The 24,764-nt window shown below is 36.1% G+C and overlaps 3 protein-coding genes across 3 annotated transcripts in view; 1 reads left to right on the forward strand and 2 right to left on the reverse strand.

Moving 5' to 3' along the window:
* Positions 1-5,106, reverse strand: part of rnf144aa (ring finger protein 144aa) — a 34,537-nt gene extending 29,431 nt beyond the window's left edge. Inside the window, exon 1 of the mRNA XM_026285860.1 lies at positions 4,939-5,106. The gene's annotated coding sequence lies outside the window, so the exon portion shown is untranslated. The remainder of the gene's footprint in view (positions 1-4,938) is intronic.
* Positions 5,107-6,190: 1,084 nt separating this feature from the next.
* On the reverse strand, positions 6,191-10,723 carry LOC113117285 (radical S-adenosyl methionine domain-containing protein 2-like). Its single transcript, XM_026285864.1, has 7 exons — positions 10,381-10,723; positions 9,863-10,305; positions 9,394-9,555; positions 8,034-8,263; positions 7,798-7,947; positions 7,512-7,544; positions 6,191-7,141 (listed from the first exon to the last, which is right to left on the reverse strand). The coding sequence occupies exons 2-7, from the start codon at positions 10,236-10,238 to the stop codon at positions 6,977-6,979; spliced, it is 1,116 nt and encodes a 371-aa protein (XP_026141649.1). The 5' UTR covers positions 10,239-10,305; positions 10,381-10,723; the 3' UTR covers positions 6,191-6,976.
* A 147-nt stretch (positions 10,724-10,870) lies between these two features.
* cmpk2 (cytidine monophosphate (UMP-CMP) kinase 2, mitochondrial) lies at positions 10,871-16,795 on the forward strand. The gene is made up of 5 exons (XM_026285863.1): positions 10,871-11,612; positions 13,361-13,475; positions 13,695-13,896; positions 14,665-14,898; positions 15,933-16,795. The coding sequence occupies exons 1-5, from the start codon at positions 11,004-11,006 to the stop codon at positions 16,051-16,053; spliced, it is 1,281 nt and encodes a 426-aa protein (XP_026141648.1). The 5' UTR covers positions 10,871-11,003; the 3' UTR covers positions 16,054-16,795.
* Positions 16,796-24,764: the final 7,969 nt, after the last annotated feature.

Here is a 24,764-nt window from a genome sequence, read left to right on the forward strand (position 1 = left end):
TAAGATAAAAAGTCACAAATGTAAGATACAGTATAGTCTGGATTAGAAGATATAAAGTTGCAGTTGTGAGATATAAAATTGCAGTTCTGATAAGTGGCTACATTATGAGATAAAACATTGCAATTACGAGACATGACGTCACAAATGTGGGATCTGAACCTTCAATAAGATTAAAGTCAAACTTGTGTGTGATAATACCAATTATGAGAAATAGTCACAATTGAAGAAAAGAAAAATGCAGACACATTGTGAGATAGAAAGTCACACTTATGAGCTAAAAAAATGAGAAATACTTGAAATAATGTAATAATATGGAGTTATGAGAAACTGAAAAATGTAATTATGGATGTCACACTTGTGAAATACAGTCTGAATTATAGGGTAATACAGTAGCAACTGAGAGATACAATTTTTAAGATACTGCATAAAGTCCCAACTGTGAACTATAAAGTTGCAATTATCAGAAATAAAGTCTAGATATTAAGTCGCAATTCTGAGATAAAAAAAACAAAAACAGTATGACTTGTTGAATTTGGTGGATCAAAAACACGGAATCATGTATGAACATACCATTTTCTTTACATTTAACAGTTGCTTAATTATTGCTGCAGCTACCATCATGGTGGCACTGAAATTTGGATGATGTTGTGCAGTGATGCACAAACCGCTAAAGCATGGCAACACTCTGCAAGGTTTTGCAGCCTTCAATGCCTGATGAGTTCACACATTGCCAATAAGCTACTAACATGCAAATGCCTCTTTTTATCACCAGCCACATGTGGCAATGCTTGATGCTACAGGGCAGGGGGAGCCGCCAGGTTTCGAGTGGGTACCCGCTGTGAGAACTGAATGAATAAAGAAATTATACCCATCACTCAGGTACTGCAGTTTAAAATCACATCAGACAAGCATGCAGCAAGCTTATTCACCAAAAGACCAACCATAATACACAAAATGAACAGGTACTAGTCAATTACCAATATTACTTTCACACATTACTTTACTTTTCACACATACATACATACATATATATATATATATATATATATATATATATATATATATATATATATATATTTTTTTTTTTTTAACTATAGTTGTCGCACTACTGAAAATAAAAACTGCGGATGTTGATTCAGGTTCACTAACCACACTGACAGATCCAAACTGGCAACTTGACTTGTTTGAATCTTTTGGTGTGACTCATTTATTTTATTTCATGAATCCCAGTATGTTCTTGGCACGCTCACTTTGGGAAATAATTTTGTGCATTTGCAACTTTTATGCCCGAGGCTACTGGGACTTATCCTGCGAAATATCTGACTCAATCAGATGTTAACCCATCTGAGGTCACCGTCTGTCCTGAGCCAGCCAGTCTCCTGCCTGGATTACAGAGCTTTGTGTTAACCGTTTTCTCATCCACAGCTGGTGGAGAGCAACAATGTGTCTTTTGATATGACTGATAGAGAAAGAATGGGGTGTTATTAAGAGGAAATACTCCCAAAAACAATTCAGAAAAATCCTTACCATCTTGAGTGATTATGGCAACATAAATTGGAATTAGGAGGTATTCAGAGAAACCAATTTGGAATCTTTAAGTAAATAATAGCCTATATGATTGGAAAGGTTGATAGTCGTCTATTATGTATTACTCTGTATGGCAATAACATAATCCTGAGTTAAACTGTCAGTTGTCCTACTACATCTCTCATAATTCAATTGCAAAATGGTCCTTGTATCTCAAACCTCACTCGCTTCCAAATGCTGGCCATAACTTAACAGCTTTAAGTGCTCTGTAATGCATTTAGTGCATTGGATGTATGTGTGGGGGCTGAAAAGTTCAAACAAGGCCATATTATGGTTAACAATATAGAATGTTTGTCTGTGAAGCTCACCTATAGGTTACAACATATTAGCAAAGCTAGTCAATCTCTTCATGGATTTCCCGTAAAAATTCAAGACAAAATTGTGGTCAGAGTTTCCAAGTCAGTTGGATTATATGGGACATCAAGAAGAGTTATTAAGTAATCCATACAGCCAGGTCAAGCTATTCAGCATTCTTTGTTATTGAAGCATTACATCTTATTGCTTTAGGAACAGATGTTACTATTCCTGATGGAATTTGAACTTCAAATCAAACTGCTTCTGTTTCACACAAATGCCAGGACAGACGTGCATGTTCGTCTAGAATCACCCTGAAGTCTCATCTTCAAAAGTGGAGCTGAGTGGAAAATTATCTTAAACGATTTTGAAGACATGTTCAATCAATTTTTAGCCTATAATCGTTGAACGCACACACTAGACAGTTCGACCAGACCAGGAGACCACACACTTGATGATTGTAGGAATGACTTTACAGTGACACGTGATCTCACGGACACTCACAAGAACAAACGTGACTATAAAGAAGAAGAAAAAATCTTTCAAATTGAGATTGTACATAGACTGTCAATGGTCCATTTGAGAGATAGGTGGTGGTAATGCACTTATAAGTCTGCAATCCGCCATAAAGTAAGAAGACAACGATTCTTCAGGCACTGGCTGTTAAGAACGTGCTCAGGATTCGGGTTGGGCTAAAAGACGATGACATCGTCCATCACCGAAGGCTGATAGACATGACGATGTTGTGCCGGCATCGGCAGTACTTACCACACATTTTACAAGATTATATGTTTGTCAGTGGTACTGAGGATCTGAAAATAATTCACCATCATCCTCAGTCATCTCTCATTACACAGTGTCTACACCGGACTCGAACGTTGTGGCGCCATGCCGCACCAGCTAAAGACTGTTGAAAATCATTTGAAATCTGTGCCTGCACATCATAAACAGAACACGGCAGCAGTTTACGGTCAGGGATTTGTGGTGTCACGCCGTTCCGCGCTGCATCCAGTGTAGAAAGCATCACTGCTTATACTGAGTTCTATTGACTGATCTATAATGAATCTCTATCACAGATCTATAGTATTTTGTCACGTTGCGACACACCAAACCACACCTGACATACTGCAACAGTTTGAGTTAAAAATCTCCATTTGTGTTTACTACAGAAGCAAAGTCACCTACATCTTGGATGCCCTGGGGGTAAGCAGATAAACATAAAATGTTCATTTTTGGGTGAACTTTTCATATGCAACACACAGGTCAGTAATGTTATTGTTTAATATTGTTGTTTTGAAAGAAATTACATCAATTAAAGTTTGATCCATAGTATGCTTTTGATGATTGTAATTAATTTAACCATTAATACCACGTCCAGAAAAATTTAAACAGAAAATGCAGAATCATAGAACTGTTCTAAAATGATGATCCAGTATAGGCAACTAAATAAATGCTGGGTGTTGAGTAAGGGACTGCAGTATGATAAACAGTGGCAGTTAACAACATGTGGTGTGTCAAACCTATGCTGCCACTAGTTGACCGATGACAGTGAACCGTTTTCTTGGACATGGAGTATAATGATTACATTTACAATAAACCCCTTTTTCCAAACAGCGCAATCATCCTTGACCACAGGAAAAACATTACTCTTACAACGTAACAGCACGGCAACTCATCTAGAATTCCTAGTTTCCCATTTTTAAATATGCTTTTACCTCGGTCTCTCATGTGCTTGGAATATTTATAACTCCACATGAAAAGAACATAAAACTCATGATTATAACAATGGACTGTACGTAGTTTATGTTGTAGGACGAAACGTGAATGTTAACCGTAGGCCTTATCGGACAAAAACTGCTATAAAAATCCACAGGAAATTCCCAAGGGAACCCACAGTTTGCAGATCCTCTCCCAGGTTGTAGAAATGCAAACTTATCATTTCTATAGGACTGAAACAATGGTCATAATTAATCCATTAGTCGTATCCAATAAACTAAACACTTTTTAATAATTAAACTAGGATGGATTCTAACTGAAATAACACTCACATATTATTTACAGGACAGATCAGTGGTCATGTGGAAGGGCAGAAAAAGATATAGAGAATTAGACCCATGGTATGAAGAATTATGCTATTATCCTTTTTTGCATGTGATTTATCAGTTTGTTATATAAACCATATATTCTTGGCTGTCTCTCACCTTCTTGCAATATATTCCATACAACTACACCCTTACACAAAACCTTGTACCCTGAAATGACACACCTTGGATCACACATGCAGTTTAGATAACCTAGTGAGGGGTTTGCAAATACTACACAATCTCAAAAAAGCATGGAAAATCCCTATAACTCAGAGCTATACTGTCTTTCCATGGAGCGTTCATCCAGGGTTTAAGTCAAAACTTAACAAGCTACTGTCTAACTATGCAACCCAAACCCAAACCCGTCCTCTAGACCCCTACTGAACACCAGCAGCTGAACTGAAGCATGAAGCACATCCACCCTTCAAAAAGCAGAATAGGACATTTCATATGAACATTAGCATCGTCTGACTGCACGGACCAAGGGTCCCCTGATCCCAAGATCACAAAATATAGTGTGCTGCCTACAAAGACAGCTTTTTTTTTTGAGCATTACAGACTCGTGAGATAGACACGATGCCCCAAAACGCTGTCTACTGTAGGTAGCAGCACACTAGGTTTTAAGAGCCAGCCCTTCTGAATGTGACATTAGCCTATGCACATATAATAATAAACTGCTATCTTAGACATCAATCGGGTAAACAAATATATACGAGAGCTGCATATCCAGGAGGAAAGTGGATTTTCCCCGTTATAGCTAAATGTAGATCATAAACTATTGCCAGATAAAATAAAACAGAGATTTTATGACAAATAATGACCTGCTGACATAGACATTCAGATTTAAAACGATGAACGCTGCACAAATCCTACTGCATTACTGAAAGTCAATATAGTGTCGTTTACGGCGGATACTTTCAGTTTAACCCCGACACATTCATCACAGTCATCTGTAATTACACGTGTGTTTTACCTTCTGTTTTCATGTAGTTTTGGAGGCAGGATAAGAATCAGCTGCTCCGTCGAACGCGTTGTGAAGACGCCATTAGTCGGAGTGTTTCCTCTTGCTGTGTTGTACAGACAGTGGAGTCTGTGTACTGTGTGTCTTTATGAGTGTGTGTCTCTGGGGCGAATGTGCAGAACTAGCGCTCTCTGTTGGGTGCAACCATAGACTGTATAAAAACAGGGTGCAACACACATTATTATGCTGCTTTTGAAAGACTGTGGGACGGCGGTTCTAAATGATATATAACCGTTTCTGGGAGGTGTTGAGGTAAACTTCAAACTGAAGTTAATTTTAAAATATTTAAAATTTAAAATATTGTTGATTTTATACAGATTTAGTTTTATCTAAATGGATGGACTATTTTAAAGTGAAAAAAAAAAAAATATTTTTTTACCACTATTACCACTATTCATCAAGGACATGTTTTTGCTAGATACCATTTTGTTAGTTGGTCAGTACAAAAGACTAGCAGAATGAAAAGTGGAATATATAGGCTACCTTAAAAGGATAGTACACCCCAAAAATATTTAGCCTACTCCCTCATTTCGTCCCAAATCTGTACAGGCCTCTTTCTTTATGATGAACATAATGGAATATATTTTGATAAATGCTGGTAACCAAAAAGCTGATGGCCCTCACTGACCAAAAAGTATTTCTTTCCCTACTATGGAAGTCAATTGGTTCTTTAAAATTCTTCACAATATCTTCTTCTGTGTTCAGCATTAAAAAGAAATTTAAGATTGAAATGACATGAGGCTGAGTAAATGTGCAAAATGTTCATTTGTGGGTGAACTATTCCTTTAACAACTATTTTCAAGAAAACAACATTTAGAATATTTCTTACTGTCAGTTTTGGCAAGTAGAAAAAAAAAATCTTACTATTATGATTTCCATCTTTTTTATTATTTCTTTTATTTTTTTACGTTATTCGTGTGTTTTTTTATTTTTTATTTTTTTCATGATTTTTCTAAATGTATTTTTTATGTATTTTCTATATGGTGGGGACATAAAATAGGCTACTCAATACCAAGGATTAAATATTAATGAGCAATGAAAACTTTTAGACTTTAAAGAAATTTAAGTTAATAAAATCAATAACATCTTTTTAAAAGATAGCATTGTGTATGCCTATTTCATCCTAAAATATGACATATTTTGGCAGTTGGAACAGTTATGAAAGCAGATGTAATAAGATTTTGCCATAAATATTTATTTTAAAAAATAAAGCAATGCAATATAATATGAAGTTACATTTCACTTTAAAATGGAAAGATTCTTGAGAAATCTTTTTCCCCCTATAGATTTCATTTTCAGTGTGCCACAATGACCTTCAGTATAATGCAAGTCCCACATTTATAATGGGGTCACCGGAGAAATTAGTCTTTTGTAAGTCTTCCAATATTGCAATCTGAGGAGCAACAAATGATTGGTCAATTCTACACTATGGCAATTACTGTACTGAAGTCTTAATTCTAATTAAAAGTGCTTTCATGCTTTTAAAGTGCAGTTAATCAAGCTCTGCAAGCTCATACTTTATCAATAATCGTCTTCAAAGATCACATAAAACAATTACTAATAAGAATGTCAAGATAAAGACAATCATACCACAGTCAAATTTAACAACATACTTCTGGTTATGCAAATATTTCAGATAAAAAAGAAGCAAAACATTATACAAATTACATATACAAAATCTTATCTATCTATCTATCTATCTATCTATCTATCTATCTATCTATCTATCTATCTATCTATCTATCTATCTATCTATCTATCTATCTATCTATCTATCTATCTATGTACACATATATAGTATAAGTATTTCAGTGAAGTAGAATCTCTTAAAGATAGTGAAAACACATACATAATATGCACCAGTGATTTCAACCAGCTTTTTGAGCCGTGTTTGTAACTTCTGTAACTATTCTGTACACTTGTTTATTACCATATAAATTAAATGGGTCTCAATGTAAACACAGACTAAAAAGAGCAATATCAAAACAGTTCACCACTCCAATTTCATATCTGCTTTGCTCCACATATATTTCCCCCCTCTTGTGAGGAACATCTTCTCATCAAAACCACTAAACTTGATGGCCTCTTCCACACCAACATCCAGAATGGACTTTGACGGATCCTTCCTCCCCTCTCGGCAATCCAAGAAGCGCATCTGCGGCATCAGATATGGAGGATTAGAAAAACCTAATTATGATGATTGCTCTTTCTGATGATGTAGCGTAGACAGCATGATTATTAATAGAGATCCGAGATTATCAAGGGAGGGGAAAGTTATTTGAAGCCTGGAATGAGGCAAATTACTGCAGGCCTTATTATATTCCCATCCATAATCCCTTCACTACTGATATGATGACATAATGTAATTGAAAAGAAGCATTAACACTGTAATAATAGTGTAATCTAATAAAGAAAAAAAATCTTTAGACACTAATGACAACATAATCAAACAAAAAAAAATTTTTTTACATGGTAATGAGAAGAAAACGTAATGAATGCTGAGAAGAAAATATGAAACCACTTACATATTCATCAAGAATCAGGTAAGAGTCTCTCATCTGTAAAAGAAAAGCAGATGAGTAAGCAAACAATTCATATCAAGTTAACAATGGGCTTTATATTCAAGTCCCTGGCACCTTTGCTATTTTTATTTCAATTCAAATCTCGCCGTGCACACTTATAAGCTTTGGTAATGAACTGAAACTGAAAGTTTATTGCTGTATTACTCATAAATTGAAGCCACTTTATCTTCCAAATTTAAAACGCTGATCTGAATTGAGCGAAAGTATGTGCCCTGTGCCTCAAAATTACCTTTTGATTAGACTCTGGAACCAGACACTTAACGCTCTGATGGCGGTCCAGGAAGTCTTGGAATTGTTGATCGCTAATGACGAATTTCTCTGCCTCACGGAGACTGTTCTGCCCAGCGTTTTCACCTTCAATTATCAGACACTGGAAGACCTGTGTGTACATTGGAATACAGCCTTAACAACGTGGTCAGCTGCCTGGTTAAAGTGATAGAGTCTGCAGTAGTGAAGTACTTGTACCTTCCAGCGCACTGGGTTCAGAGCAGTGATCTGCTCCGTCATATCTTCATCCACATTGAAGGTGTTGATAACCGAGTTGATTTTGAAAGCCACCTTATAGTCCCGGCACCAGTTATGAACTCGATGCAGTTTGTCCAGATGACTCTTTCTGCCCTGACCTCGACCTATGACTTTATTGGTGTCCTCGTTAAAACTGTCACAAGACACTGCCAGGATGTCCAAGTAGTCACCTATTAAATACAGATACAAATTAAATTGGTCTGCAAATACTTTTGATATAACAATGTATTTTTTGCTGTAATGTAAATACAAAATTGTTTATATAGTTTAAAAGTTTGATGTCTGAGTTTTTTTTTTCTAATTTGTTTTATTTATGCTCAGCAAGGTTACATTTATATATTTGATAAAAAAAACACTAATATATAATAAAATGTAATTTATTTGGGATAACAAAGCTGTATTTTCAGTTGTCATGACTCCAGTCACATGATAAGTAATATGTAATATGCTGATTTGGTGCTCAAGAAACATTGCTTATTATTAATGTTGAAAATAGTTCATATATGCTGCTTAATTTTTTCGGGGACATATTCAAGATTCTTCAATGAACAGAAATTATATGTATTCTTTGTACCTTTGTACCATTAATAGGTCGTGGCCTAGTGGTTAGACCGTTAGAGAGTTTGACTCCTAACCCTAAGGTTGTGGGTTCGAGTCTTGGGCCTGCAATACTACGACTGAGGTGCCCTTGAGCAAGGCATCGAACCCCCAACTGCCCCCCCGGGCGCCACAGCATAAATGGCTGCTCACTGCTCCGGGTGAGTGTTCACATTGTGTGTGTGTGTGTGTGTGTGCACTTTGGATGGGTAAAATGCAGAGCACGAATTCTGAGTATGGGTCACCATGCTTGGCTGAATGTCACTTTTTTTTTTTTTTTTTTTTGAATAGTAGTATAAAGTGCGAATTTTAATGGCATTTTTTTTTCTTACAAATATTTCACAACTATTATTTTACTTATTGTGTACTCTGTTAGTTATATCACCTAAAGCAAAATAATGAAAATAATTTGTTGTTGTATTAAATGTGATTTTGTTGCTAGAGTTTTGGAACACACACAAACAAATCTCACATTATTGTACATTTGACAGTGCATTAAAGCATATCACAGTAACAAAATGTAACTTGCTTAATATTCTTAATTATATGAAGGCTTTTCGTGGGGCTGTAGCTACATAATAAACATTGTTTTAGCCTAGGTTTTTCCTAGTATTATGAACTAACGTGAAATATGAGTATGGTTAAGGCCAAAGAGTTTAAAAGCGATCTTTGCTGCCCTCTGCTGGTCATGAACGACTCTCACCGTATTTCTGGAACCAGGTTTCTGTGATCAGACTGCCGTTGCTCACGATGCTGACGCTGGGCAGCTGCAGCTCCTGTTTGCAGTATCGCACCAGCTCTCCCAGAAAATGACCTCTCTCGTGAAGGAAGGGCTCTCCACCAGAAAAGTTGACTTTTTCCATTCCTAAAACATACAATCGATAATATTAACAAAGTGTGAGGATAAAAATGACAGTCAGCTTCAAGAAAAAAGATCAACTGTTGTAATTTAGTCTAATCTTTTTGATAACATTATCGTTTACTGTCGACCTGTCGTTTATTACCTGCAATTAAGTAGCATGCATGGATGCATGCATTAATAAATAACCAAACAAACTTTTAATTGTGGTGTAAATCTTAGAGCGTTAAGTTAAGCATAAGTAATTTTATTTTTAGTTTAATATATTCTTACAATTTATCGTACACTGTCTCATTAGTAAATGTTATGCTACCTGCTTCTTTCAGAAGTCGTAAGCCTCGCTTTGCCTCTTCAATGGGCAAGACGAAAGAGGTCTTTGCAGTGTGGAAGCAAAATCCGCATTTGTAATTGCACTGCCGGGTAAAGTGGTAGTTTACACTGCTTGGAGTAGTCAGCTGATTGCTGGAGCCCTCTTTCTGCTCTTTGGTGCTGGTCTCCGGGCGACTGATGTTTCCGACAGGGGTTTGTTGCACCTGCGTGCCAGACACGAGCATATAAATCCATCCCCACAGGGCTGCTAAGAAACTGTGGACGTTCTTCAAACAAAATTGCATAAACATTGCTGCAAAACCAATTTGCTTTGATATACACAGGGTAAAGGTGTCTAGAATGAGGCTCAGAGAGCGCATACTTCCCTATTTATACGGGCAGTCTCAAGTTGTTTTTCTGATCAGTTTCTTTTCTTGGTTGGGGGGACTGGAAAACGAAAGAATGAATAGAATCAGCTGAGTCAAACAGCTAGGCGTGGTGTTTCACCTTCTTTATAGTCACCTGGATCGTTGTGTTTTTCTCTTTAAAACACGGGGCACATTATTAAAATAGCAATTGTCATTGTTATATCAATATTAAAGATAGGCCTAGGCTATTAATAATTTATATTTTGGTCTTTTCCAAACAGTTCAACATTAAAAACAACAAAAGCAATAGGCTACAGCTGTTTTTATAGCCATATTCATTAAATCGTTTGCCAACAATTTTGACAAAGTCCTGAGGCACAGTTATTCATTTTAATAAGCATTAACAAGCAAATATTAATGGAATGGAAAATGCATTGAAAAAAAACTGCTCGAAACCAACCAATCTTGCTGGTCTGCTTCGCCTATATGTTTACAGAAAATGGCAATTTACGCCGAAACTTTAAATTATTAATTTCTTAGGCTATTTAATCTGACTGACTGTTGAAACGAAACCGCAATAAAGTAGGCTACTTTATCCCGATTTAATTATTAACACGCAGTTTATTTCTCCATGTCGACAGACTCAGCTGGGCTTGTTCAGTGCATTACGTAAGCAGACGGCTATGTTGTCTTACTTTCGTTTCCGGATCTAAGTTTCGTTTCTCTGTAAGCGCTGTTCTCCAGATCAGCAAGAATGACATTTCTCTAGACCTATATATGCGACTGAAGTTTCTGTCACGGTTCACAATGCTAAAGAGAGCAATGTTTCGCTGTGGAGAGCTGAGTTCGCGTGTGTTCGCGGTGGAGTTTGACTTACGCACTCAGCCACTTTATTTCACGCTGAGCTCAAACCCACAAGAGCTTCATCATGCTCATCAGCAGCTCTTTGGAGATGATGGGAAGCTCTTCTCGCTACATGTCCACAGTGACAGCAGAACAGAGAAAGCGCGAGCGCACGCCGAGATAAAACACAAGCTGTCCGTCACTCTGTCGCGAGATTGCGATGTTTTTGAAGCGTCTTCTTTTATACCGGACGTCAAAAATAGCGTCGTTAAAGGATTTTTCATACGAGACAAATCCACTACAGCCCTCTCAGAGGACATATTAAAGACGCTGCAGCAGAGTAAATCGGTATGTGTGTTTTCATACAAGCGCGAGGGTGAGTACTGCTGGCAGGAGCTGTGGTCGCCTGTCAATCAAGTGCAGGAGTCTGCGAGGCAGTACGTCACACCTGCAGCAGCAGCAGAGCATCACCCGTCCACACTGAACATCACGAACTCTGATGTCTTCTACTCTATGCATGAAGCCTATAAGGTTCTTCAGGAGGTACAGTATATTGTAGTAGTAGTAGGCCTAGTAGTAGTATATAGGCCTATATACAGTATAGTATATATATATATCAATAATGATTTTTATGAAATAATAGTTTATATTTTAATATCCTTAAAAATATAATTTATTTCTGTGATGCAAAGTTGAATTTCCATCAGCCATTACTCCGATATGTGTGACATGATTCTTAAGAAATCTGCTTATATGCTGATTTATTATTACAATTATCTATGTATTCTAATATGCTGATTTATTATTACAATTATCTTAGTTGGCAACAGTTGTGCTTGCCAAGTTTTTTGGGGGAAACTGCAATACTTTTTTTCGGGATTATTTGTTAAATAAAATGTTAAAAAGAACAGAATTTATTCAAAATATAAATCTTTTCTAATAATATAAATATTTGCTATCACTTTTCATAAATTGAACACATTCTTGCTGAATAAACGTTTTAATTTCTGTCAAAAAAAAAAAAAATGAATCAAAATGTACTGAACCCAAACATTTGAACAATATTGTAGAAAAGATTTCTATTTTAAATGAACAGTCTTCTTTTTAACTTTTCATTCATCAGAGAATCCTGAAAAAAAAAATGATCGCAGGTTTCAAAAAAAATATTAAGTAGCACAACAGTTTCCAGCGCTGTTAATAAATCAGCATATAAGAATGATTTCTGAAGGATCATGTGATATTTTGATCTATTAAATGCAATTAAATCAGAGGCTTCTTCAAAAACATAAAAATAAAATAAAATAATAATAATCTGCCAACTCTTCAAAAACTTCACTGTGGGCCTGAAGCACTTCTCACTGTACTTCTTCCCTTAGCAATGCAATACCTTTCTGAATGCAGTTATATCCGAAATGATTGACTTGGTCTCATGAGACCAGAGTTCCCAGAAGTGTAACTGTCACTCTTTTCAAAGCTTTTACCATCTCTGCATCATTTGTTTTGTATCAGTCTGCTTCTTTCCCAAAAAACAAAACTAAACAAAACTCTCATCATGAAATGAAAGCTAAAAAATTAAGGCTTGGTTATTTCAGGAACTCAGAAAAATTGTTTTTTTTTTCTTTTTTCTTTTGAATGTTTTTTTTCTTTTTTATTTTTTTTTAAGTATTCCTCTTGTAACCACAGTCCTCTTTTGTGACAAAGAAAAAAAAAAGTAACTTTCAGGACAGTGTACTCTTTTTCGCAACACAACATTTTACCACTTTTTGATAAAGAAATATTATGTTAATGAAATCACCAAATATTTCCAAATGTCTTTAGAGTAATTGCAGGTCGGTGCCGAAAGCCTTGTGGCACCATTGTGCTTCAGGCATCCCGAGTTTGAATTCTGCACTTTTCCCAATTCTGCCCCCCACCTCCCACTTCACTTCCTGTCAGTTCTGATCTGTCTTATCATAGTAAAGGTCAAAATGCCAAAAATAAATCTTCTAAAAAGAGTAATTGCAGAATTTTTTGCAGAAGGTTTCTGAGGGGTTGCACACATATACTACTTGAAAATAGAGATAACACTTATAAGTAAAAGTACTACTTAAAGGAACTTAAAATACTTAAACGTATTTAAACACCAGCTTTAAAAGTATTCCTGTGTAGACTGTTACACTGATGCTGGAGTGAAAGTTTAAAGGCTACCTAATCTAAGATAACAATGAACAATGGGTGATTAATCAGTGTAATTCAGTACTTAACCACAATGCAGTTTAATGTAAAACAATACATCTTTCTGCCCATCTCAGTGCAGTGACATTATCCCCGAGTCAAAGGAAGTGCTGAAGCTTGTAGATGAACAGTCGGAGACAAGCAGGGCTGATGGATTTCCTGTCATTGTGATCGAGGGACTGGATGCCACAGGTTAACACTGAGCCTTTGATAAATACTTTTCCTTCAGTTAATTAATAAGTATGCGTTCAAACACAATATTATATATTTTTTTTACCTAGCAGAACGTAATGTCACATACACATTCAAAGCTTCCAATAAGATAAAAAAACATTAACAAACAAAAAGTTTGCATTCTAATCTTCTGTTGCTGTCTCTCCGTGTGTTTCCCTGATTTCTCCATGTACCCAGGTAAAACTACTCTCACAGAAGCCCTGCGGGAGTCTCTGAATGCTACTCTGCTGAAATCTCCTCCCCAGTGCCTGGCTCCTTTCAGACAGCGCTTTGACTCAGAACCACCCCTCATCCGCAGGGCCTTTTACGCTCTGGGGAACTACATCACTGCTGCCCACATCGGAAACGAGTCCTTGAGGGCCCCTGTCATAGTGGACAGGTAGAGATGTGTGCGCCACAAATACACTCACAGCACTGTGGAACGTATGGGAAGGTAGCAAATATGTGACCATGGACCACAAAACAAGTCTTAAGTGTCAGTTTTTCGAAATTGAGATTTATACATCAGCTGAAAGCAGAATAGATAAGCTTTGATGTATGGTTTGTTAGGATCAGACAATATTTGACTGGGATACAACTATATGAAATCTGGAATCCGAGGGTGCAAACAAATCTAAATACTGAGAAAATCACCTTTACATTTCTCCAATTTAATTTAATAAATATGCATATTACAAATCAAAAATTACGTTTTGATATACTTACGCTTGAAAATTCACAAAACATGATCTTTACTTAATATTTTAATGTTTTTTTGTCATAAAGGAAAAATCAATAATTTTACTGTTTTTTTTGTTTCTATTGTTTAAAACATACCCCAGGGTCACATATATGTTCTAAAGCTGAATTTGTGCAAATTGAGGCTCAGTCAAATGTAAATCATTATTTGAGAATACTTTAAGTGCATAAAACTATCAGATTTCAGTTATTTTTTTGTAATCAGAGCAGTATTTATATGGCACAAAAACAATAAGGATATCTATTTCGGGTGGAATATATCTTTAACAGACTGGTTCGCTAGAATTGATCAGATTGGTTTACACTACAGAAATATCACTGTTAGTAGAAAATGTTAGTAGTAGCATATCTACTTAGAGTTAGTTTGTTCCCCAGCATGATTATAGACCCCCCCCCCCGTCTCTGTTAGGTACTGGCACAGCACAGCGGCGTATGCCATTGCCACAGCAGTTGGTGGAAGAGTTGAAAACCTCCCAAAGCCAGACTCAGAGCTCTACCAGTGGCCAGAAGACCTGCTTCAACCAAACCTGGTGCTGCTCCTCACTGTCAGTCCAGAAGAAAGACTGAGAAGACTCAGGGACAGGGGACAGGACAAGACCGTCGAGGAGGCTGAACTGGAGCTCAATCAGCTCTTCCGCCTTAAGTAGGTCATCTTGTTAAATGTGCATCCCAACACACGATAACTCTTAAAGTTATCAGATGCTGTTGTGCATCCCTAAATTCTTTCAAGGTAAACTTCAATAGCTATTTCTAAGGGATTATAAGGTAATGACGAGTCAATCATTTGTGACAAATATGTGCATAAAAAATATAAATTACTTTGGAAAAAAATAATGATGTAATATGAAAGTCTATTCAGAATGTTTTGAATATAAGGGGTGTGGGGGGGGTACTTTTTATCATGTTATCAAATAATAATATAATTTTGCAGGATAACAGGTTTGAACAGAAAGTGTAAGAACAATGACAAATTTGAATTTGTTTTTAAATTGTATAGACTGCTGTTCAGAAGTTTGGGGTCAGTTTATTTATGTATATATACTGTACATTACTTTTATTCACAAGGATGCATTAAAAACTTTCACATTTATATTGTAAATAAATGCTTAAAAATATGTTATTCCTAAAAAAAATGTTAATAAATAAAATTAATTTAGCAGCTGTTTTCAAAATGTCAAATAATAATAAGAAATGTTTCTTGAGCACCAAATCAGTGTATCAGAATGATTTCTGAAGGATCACGTGACACTGAAGACCGGAAGCTTTGTCATCACAGGAATACATACAGTATATATATATTTTTTCTAAATAGTAAAATAGAAAACAGTTGTTTTAAATTAAAATAGTATTTCACAATGTCACTGTTTTTTTGACCAAATAAATCCAGCCTTGGTGAGTTTAAGATACTTTATCACAAGAATTAATACTTTTTACCAGCCCCAAACATTTGAACGGTAGTGCATACTATTTATACTAAAACATAATAATAAAATATTTAATATTAAAATATTCAATACATTTTTATTTTATTTGTAATTTTGTATTACAAGAACACATATAAAGCACAAATGGCTCTATTTCCTTTAGTATTTTAAAGCTTTCTAAGTGTTTTCCAACTCTCTCAGGTATAGTGAGAAAGACAATGAGCATTTATGATAAATTGCTCTTTGTTTTCAGAGTGGAAGAAGCTTACAAGAGAATCCAGAATCCTGCCTGCATCATCGTGGACGCAAGCCCCTCTCCACAAGAAGTGCTGCGACAAGTGCAGCATTTAATTAGGAACAAATGTCACTTGTAAACAACCAGCTCCCTTCCCGACGAAGCAAGAAGCGATGCAATCCCTCCGCACACCGCTAGATGGTAGTGTCGTGTTACGAGTCCACCCCCGGTCAACTGAGCCCGTTGATCGAAAGGGAAGCTGGTGGCCAACTGCCAGCATATATTTCAGGTTTCGTATCTGGACATGTCACAACATATTCCCCTTCCCACAGAGCTTTAGTGATGACACGAGGAGGAAAGTTATTGCGGGTGCGTAGCTGGGTGTCAGCACTCATACAGCAGGGTCACAGCGTCCACTTTCCTCACTCTGACTTATTCCCAGTGAAACACAGGAACTCAGCTAAAGAGGTTGGAGAATTCATCAATCACTTCAATTAGATTTAAACACAAGAACTCATTGTTGGTCAGCTCGGTGTTCACTCCTTCAGGAGATGGAATCAAGGGACCTTATGGAGGTATTAAAAGCAATAGATCTGATACAGGCAATTTAAACTCGCTTTGATTTGTTGCTGTTGCTTTTGGACACCGAATCTGATCATTAATTAAGAGTGATGTGCTAGGACAAGAATGTAATGTAACTCGGATTTCGGTTCCAGATTCCTTTAAGTCTGTTTATTGTACTAAAATAATCAGCTAAGAATAAATTGTAATGTAATAGAAATCTTTTAAATATGTAACTAAGGTTTCACTTCATTTTAAACAAACAGTTCACCTACAAATGAAAATACTGTCATGAAGGGAACACAATGTCAAGTGTGGGGGAAAAAAAATTAAAAACCAAAAAAGTAGTCCATATACTATAATACAAGTCAAACTCTAAAGTTTTTGTATCATTATTTGATTATTATTGTTATTATTTATTTAATTGTGATTTATTAATTGTTCGTTATCACTTGTCAAACATGGCACTATTCATGAGATTTCTATGGAAAACAATTTCTGCTACAGTCAAAACAATAAAAATAATTAAATAAATAATAATAATTATAAAATCTGTATACTGTAGTTTTATATCTCGTCATTCATACTTTCCGCCTGCAATTCTGGGAATAAAGAATTGTAGAAAGGTATGAAGATAAAAAAAATAAATTAATATATTTATATAGATAGATGGATGGATGGATGGATGGATAGATGGATGGATAGATAGATAGATGTAAGCTTGCGCTACTTGTGTGGGTCATATTTGTGAGATTTGTGAGAAAAAATTACAATTACCTTTTAAAATTAGTTTTTTTTATAATAATAATAAATATATAAAAAATATATAGATATTTGTGTGTGAACAAACAGATTTATTATTATTATTTTTGTCTTTAAAATGTTCTTTTTCAATTATTAATATGTTTTATCTGAACATGTCAAAATGTTTCACAGTACATTTACAAACCATTTTGGATATTAACACAAGCACTAATTCAGAGCTTCGGTGGAGGGGAATATTATCAGTAATCTTCAACCTAAATTTCAGTCCGAGCACCAGAATTTGGTAATGACTAAAGAGTTCTAATTTTTGGACATTTCAACTAATCTTTTAATTATACATTTGATCTACAATAATCTACATTTAGCACACATGCACACCTTATGCATGCACGCAGGCACCCATCTGCCCTCATGTGCTAAGAACACCACACTTATCCTGTAATTCATTTATATGTTGAACACTGCATTTACCCCGTGATAGCAAGATTAATTAAGGGTTTTAGTAATTATGAGCTCAGTGAGGATATGGGCCGGGAAAGACGGAGTGACCCGTCTCTCTCACACTGATGCCTCAGCAGTGTGGAGAAGAGAGTGGGGTATATTCATATGGCAATTAATGGAGTCCTGTAGATCACTGTCAGACGGCTTTCCACACCGCTGCGCAATTACACACTCCCCTTAGCCAATTATTGAATCTCTTGCTATAGACGCAATTATACGTTTATTTTTTAACACACTGCATGTACTCTATATATGCTCGGAGATGGTTAATATTAATGCCTCATAGGCGTAAAAGGCCACATTTAAATGTGCAGTATGAGAAATATACTGGTCAGTGATTTTAATAAACGATTGGACCGTTTGTAGTTAAATTCCTGGGATTTTCTGCATGGAGACCACAGTGGTCCCCAGTGGTCGGACAAGCCAGGTTGATCAATTTTCCATCTATTTGCTGTTGCTCTCAGTGGGAATATACAGTGTTTAAGGATTATATGTTCAGATGTTATGGACAGACACTCCTAGAGTGCAGTCCTTATGAACTATGGAGGGGGTCAGACGTGCTCTTAAAATACTCTGCGCGGCTTGTAAGTATTAGCTTGAGTGGTGATTTATGGATCATCATTCTTCACTGACTGTATTTAGTCTTTCTTGTGGTGCATTATCATAATTTGAAGCTATAGCAGTATGTTCCTAAAAAATAAAAATGCATCCTACTGTTCAAAAGTTTGGGGTCTGTAATATCAGTAAAAGTCTGTTTTCTTATGATGAAAATACAGGAAAGACAGCAATATTGTGAAATTCTATTATAAATTGATAAAGAATAGCGTTCTATTTGAATACAGTTTTAAAAAGTAATCCATTCTTTTAATTGAAACGCTGAATTTTCAGCAGCCATTATTAGCCTTGATTTTTAATGGGAGTATAGTTTTTAGTTAATAATAATAATAATAATAATAATAATAATAATAATAAAAAGATACATTTGCAACTGGATACAGAGTATATGTCAAAATGACACAAATTAGGATCACTGTTTGTTCATCAACATATAGGTTTATAATTTCTGATGCTTTTAGAGTTATGGATACTAACTTCACTATATTGTAAACTTTTAATAAATCCACATTGTTTTTAACACACAAAGTAAGTTTATTTCAATGAATTGTATACTTCATATATTCAAAACCCTGTAAGCAATACTAAATCGCAAGCTTAATTTTTCATCCCAGTCTAAACTATTCATAGAAAAGACACCTATTTAACCAAATGCTTTAAGCTAAAGTGATTTACAAACAAGGAGTGTCACGAATCTTACAATAATCAGACATAAAAACAAAGCTGAGTGCACCGAACCCTTTAAACAAACATTTGATCGTGCATGCTTTTGAAATATGAAAAATCAGGTCAGAGTGCAGAAGGTCTGTGCAGAGGGGAAAGGTAAGCCACCATCCTCCCCAGCAGGCCACACAAAATCTACATCGGCCATTTCAATATTTCATTAGCACAACAAAGAACAAGACAGAGAAAACCCTCTCTGCAATAATTAAAGATCCAGCAGGGATGGAGCTGCACAGCAGTCTGCGGTCCCCCCCGCCTAAGTAATAGATCAAATGAAAGCTGTCCCTATGAACATGAATAATGAGTGAAGTGTGCTGAGAGAGGTGGGGGTGGTATAGGAGGGTGGGCTGGAGTGGGATCTAGAGACCTGGCACTGACACCCTCCTTCTCTGGGCCCAGGGATGCTGCCAACTGCAGGGGGGTGAGGGGGGCGATAGAAGCCTATAGGACCCTATGGAAGAGATGGTGGGAGGAGGACCAGAGAAGCACTATATGTGTGTGTTCTGTGCTTCTGTAACACCAAATCTGCCAAATACACCAGATGATAAGCAGGTGACTTTAGATCAGCATTCAGATTACACAGTGACCTTCTGGGTGTTATGATGGGGATTATGATGTTGTGATTAGTAACGCTTTACAATAGAGTTGTATACATAACCGTTGCATGTAAAATGCACCTTAAATTCTATTTTTCTCTGTAAATTAATAAATATACTCTTGTCCATTGTTTTTAATAATGCTACATTATTTCATTTAATAAAAATCGATTGGACTACTAATGATTCTAAAATGGTTTGTTTAATAGTTTGTGTTGATTTGGGAAGTCACTTTGGTCAGAACAAGTTGGTGATGTATCTTTACAAAAGATTCAGAAACTCTACTTCTACAAAACATGTGCATAAGTTGTATTTTTTTATTTATTTTTATTTTTTAATGTTTTTATTTAGTTTATGATAGTGATATATACTGATACATTATATATATACTGATATATACTGAATAGACCCTTTCCACAGTTCAAGGGTTCACCGAATTGGAAGTCTTCATAGCTGGGCAAACTTCTAGAGTGGTGGGCAGAAACTACAACAAACTTTTTTATTTTATTTTTATTTTTTTTGGATTCTCATAAAAAAATAACAAATAAATAATAATAAAAAAATCATAATAGCATTTCTATTACTTTCCAAAAGAGGGAAAACATATTAAGAGATTGATTGTGTTGGCCAAAAGCAAGAAATGTTAAATTTGTGGTGCCTCTGTCAGCTTTTGTATTTGAAAATCTCATGAAGCAACATTAAAGGGATAGTTCAGCCCAAAATTGTATAAACCTTCTCTTGTTTCTGTTGTTTCTGAGTTTAATTCCTCCACGGAACACAAAAGAAGATATTTTGAAATATGTTGGTAAGTAAACAGTTGCTATGGTATGGTAGCCATTGACTTCTATATACTTGGGAATTCAACATCTAGTGCCCTATTTTAACTATCTTAGTGCATGGTCTAAAGCACAAGCCACAGATACACTTAGGGTGTGTCCAAATCCACTTTTGCTAGTTTAACGATGGGAAAAACAGTTGGCGTGGCTGGCCGAATGGTCTAAATGGGTTGTCCCTATTCTCTTAATGAGTAATGGATGTTTTTGGGGGCATAACGTGCAATAAACCAATCAGAGTCTCATCTCCCATTTGCTCTTTATGTGGCCTAGACAGTAATATTATTTTGCATTGTAATCCTTAAATGTTTTATATTTGACATGTTTGTGTGCTGCTGTGAGTCTCTCTGTGTGTTTAATAAGCAGCATGTACGTGCGTTGTGGACCCGCATGTACTAACGTACTCTTTAAATAACAAAGAAAAAACATTCAGCCAGACTTTAGACCAGGTATGAGTTGATCTAATACACCTCTTTTCAGACCATCATGCCTATGAGCGCACAAATGGATGCAAATGCATTTGCTATGTAAACAATGTGGTGCAGGATGGGAAAATTAGAACTGCGTTAGGCTGAAACTAGCAAAAATGCTTGCGTCACGCCTTGCGCCACTTTGCGCCAGGTGTATGATAGGGCCCCTAATGTGAAAATACAATTCTGTTGTATTTTTTACATGCAACTTTTTACGAGATTTATCATTAGGTTAAATTATTTAATTTATTTCAACAAATTGTTGCTAAACCCCACTTCCAATTCGGAAACTCAAGACTAGAATTGGCAGTCGGTAAGTTTTGCCTCTCTGTTTGAAACCTGCAATTGCAGTTATTTGCAGAATTTTCTCCTTTATGTGGGTTGTGCATCGGCATGGCTCCTGAGCACAGAAGAATGTCATGTTTTAAGTTGTGTGACTGTCAGTCAACCCACCAGTGTAAATATTCACTATACTTCGGAATTACAGATAAAGCGTCTTGAAAGTATGTCCGAAATAAGAAGTCTGACAAGAAAATGTCATCTGAACAAGTAACATGTCTGACACATTTGTTCTGACCACAGAACAGCAGCATAGCAGAAACGCCCCTGAACTACTAAAATTCGAAAATATTATTGGCCTACGTTATCATTGTAAATTGGGCAAGGGAGATAGTTTTGAACTCTCATTGGTTATGTGCGTGCTCAATGATTTATTTATTTATTTATTTATTTTAAAAAAGGTACAGAATGTAGCTTAATAGAAGTTCATGGTTTCCCACTAATAATCACAACATTTTATAACTCATAATTAAATTTTTCCCCCCAACATAACACACCAAAATCATCAGTGTACCTTAATAGTGTGACTTAAATGTATTTTGTATCAGTCTGAATGGGACTTATTTTTTAAAAACTACAAGCTGACTTTGCACTTAGAATAAAAATACATGTATACCGAATTTAAGGTATAAATTATTTTAATTAATTATTAAATATTGATTTAAAAAAGAAAATTAATAACACGAGAAGAAACTGTGAAGCACTGAAGAAGCTGTAGTTGCCTGTGACAGTGATCAGTTATAGAGTTTAGCACGCAATATACTCAAACACTTGATCACAGGGTGCTGTGACTGGCCAATCAGAGTCAAGTATTCCAGAGACCCACATGATCAGCCCTTGTTCATATGAAAGTTTTGGCAAATATAGGCTTGTATTTATGGGTAGATATATTCTTAAACAGATGCACTAACTGGAAATGAGCCGAACATCAATGTGCATGTTACATTTTCGGAGCATTTCTCGGAATTGGGGTAAAATTGCGATGGGTGTTCCTGACAGCAGATAGAGGAGCTACTCCAGGAATTGTTAAATATTTAAACACGCTGCGAGATCTCATTAAAATCTGTACAAGCGCAGCCCACACCAAAACCCCCATCAGTGTCTAGCGCAGTCATTTTGGATACTAGTCATAACTCAGTGAAGTGTGACACAACACTTATTATCTAAAGCTTCCTTGTCATACTAAGAACATCATATATCATCATTTCCAGTGAAATGAGGCAGCCTTTGACAGAGATTCATAAAATCTTGGAGTGATTCGCTCTGCTTGAATTCTGACAGCCGAAGGCGGAAAACAACAAAAAATGGATCGAGGGGAGAAAAAAGTAAAGGAAAAGAAATGCGCATGACAGCTCGACTACATGACTAACTCCATAGAGTAAACACAAAAACAGGATGGCGAACAAACCTGGGTTCTCCCGAGTGCTCCCTTCTACCAAAATCATGCCAATTAAATCTTTGTATTCTTTGCATTCCCCTATTTTTAACTGGGATGCCCGCTCACATAAATTGACTTCCTGTGGTGAACTTGAATCTTCCTTGTACTCCATTCAAGATGTTCCCATCCCTTCTCTTTCCCTTAGGAATAAATCAAAGACCACGGCTGCCTAGTTGCTGCGCGGCTGTGTATCTTTTTATACTTGAAAATGGTTTATTTTTGTGTTAGTGCCATTAATGGTGGGGCACACTTTAAACTTCATCAGTGCCAACCGTCGAGATGAAGCATTGTGTCTGTTTATTCTTCTCCCATCTCCTTGTTTATGTATTTACTGAGAACGCGTGCGTCGTACCGTTTTGGTTTTCACAATCGCAGTCACCGAGAATGAATGCAAGTTTTAAAAAAATAAAAATAGTTGAATAATGTTTAAACAGCTTCTGCTGCACACATACATAAAAGTAGAGTGACTTTCTTTCGCTCTTTTCTGAGCGTCAGGGGAAAAGCTGTGATGAATGTAGTGAGATGTAAGATAGTTGGTGCTTAGAGTATTCTGGTTGGAAAAGAAGGAAGTCCGTTGCAGTTTTCCCTCGCTCTACTGGAAACACTGGAGAACGTATCCTAAATTATCACATACAACAACCAAGCTGGCTGTGTATACATATTTCATAAGTATCTTTCTCTCTCTTAAAAGAATAGTTCATTCAAGAATGAGAATTCTGTCATCGTGTCATTTCAAACCCATATGATTTTCTTTTTTTCTTTGAACACAAAAACAAACGGTGTGTGTAGTTTTTTAGCCAAATGACTAAATTAAGCTTTTAAGCTTCAAAAACGCATGCGTAATAACCTTAAAAGTATCTTAAAAGTATTCTATATGACTTGCGCACTCAAATTTTCTTAAGCCATATGATAACTTTGAGTGAGGAACTAGCCAAAAAGGTCATTATTTATTAATAATCTTCTGAGCAGAACTGAACGTTATTTCGAACAAATCATCTGGACCATTTGTGAACCATATCAAGCGATTTCTTTCCAAGATGTTTACCTTCACAGACATAACCTACTGTGTTTTTTTTGTAACTTATCTTTTTTTTATTTTTTTACATAAACTTGTGTGTACTTAACAGTTTAAGGGCAAAAAGACATGAAAGAGAACTTAGTTTAGTACTCACGTCATGTGACAGTTGCTTTCTTTGCATGTCGTTCGGATGTGTGCGCTCAGAAGTTTCAACTGATATGACTTTAAAACACATGATTTCAGCATTATAGACATGAAAATCAAAACCAAACAGATGTTTTTTTTAGAGATCTGAGATAAAGCTGTAATGGCATGCCCTATTCTGGAAAAGGGGGTGGGAAGCAGCAACTCATTTGCATTTTAAGAGACATGCACGTAATCAGCCTGTTTCTGCTTACATTTTCAAAATGATTGAATGACTTGTGGGGTATTTTGAGCTGAAACTTTACAGACACATTCTGGGACGACCTGAGCCTTTTAAAAAGAGATCTTGAAAAAAAGGGGCATAATAGGCGCCCTTTACATTTTGGTTTGTTTTCTTAAATGAGGCTATCACATGGTATCAGAACAGTTGGAAAATAACATGTAGATACATTTATGATACATTTATGGTGCTTTGTGTCAGTCTCCATTCATAGCAGTTGTATGAAAAAGACCATTCAGTAAATATAGAATCTTAACATTTGCTTTTGTACTTCAGTGTGTCACCTCATTGTCGTGGGCCGTTGAAGACTGTTTGAGAGGAAGCCCTGAGGTGGGAGGAAGAGATGAGTGAAATCCTCATTCTTTATCCAGAATAAGCTTCACGAATCCCTCTACACCCATTTAGTTTTCTTACTGTGTGATTCTTTTGACTATGACCCAGTCATCTCCCTACTTTAGAGTTCACTCACTCCTCCTCGTAAAATATGGAGCTTATGGCCGTTCATCTCTATAATCATCTGTGTGCGTGCTTGGCGGGCGGCTCCAAGACAAGCTAACAAGAACTCGG

The sequence above is a fragment of the Carassius auratus genome, chromosome 17 (assembly GCF_003368295.1).
Source record: "Carassius auratus strain Wakin chromosome 17, ASM336829v1, whole genome shotgun sequence".
NCBI classification, from domain to species: domain Eukaryota; kingdom Metazoa; phylum Chordata; class Actinopteri; order Cypriniformes; family Cyprinidae; genus Carassius; species Carassius auratus.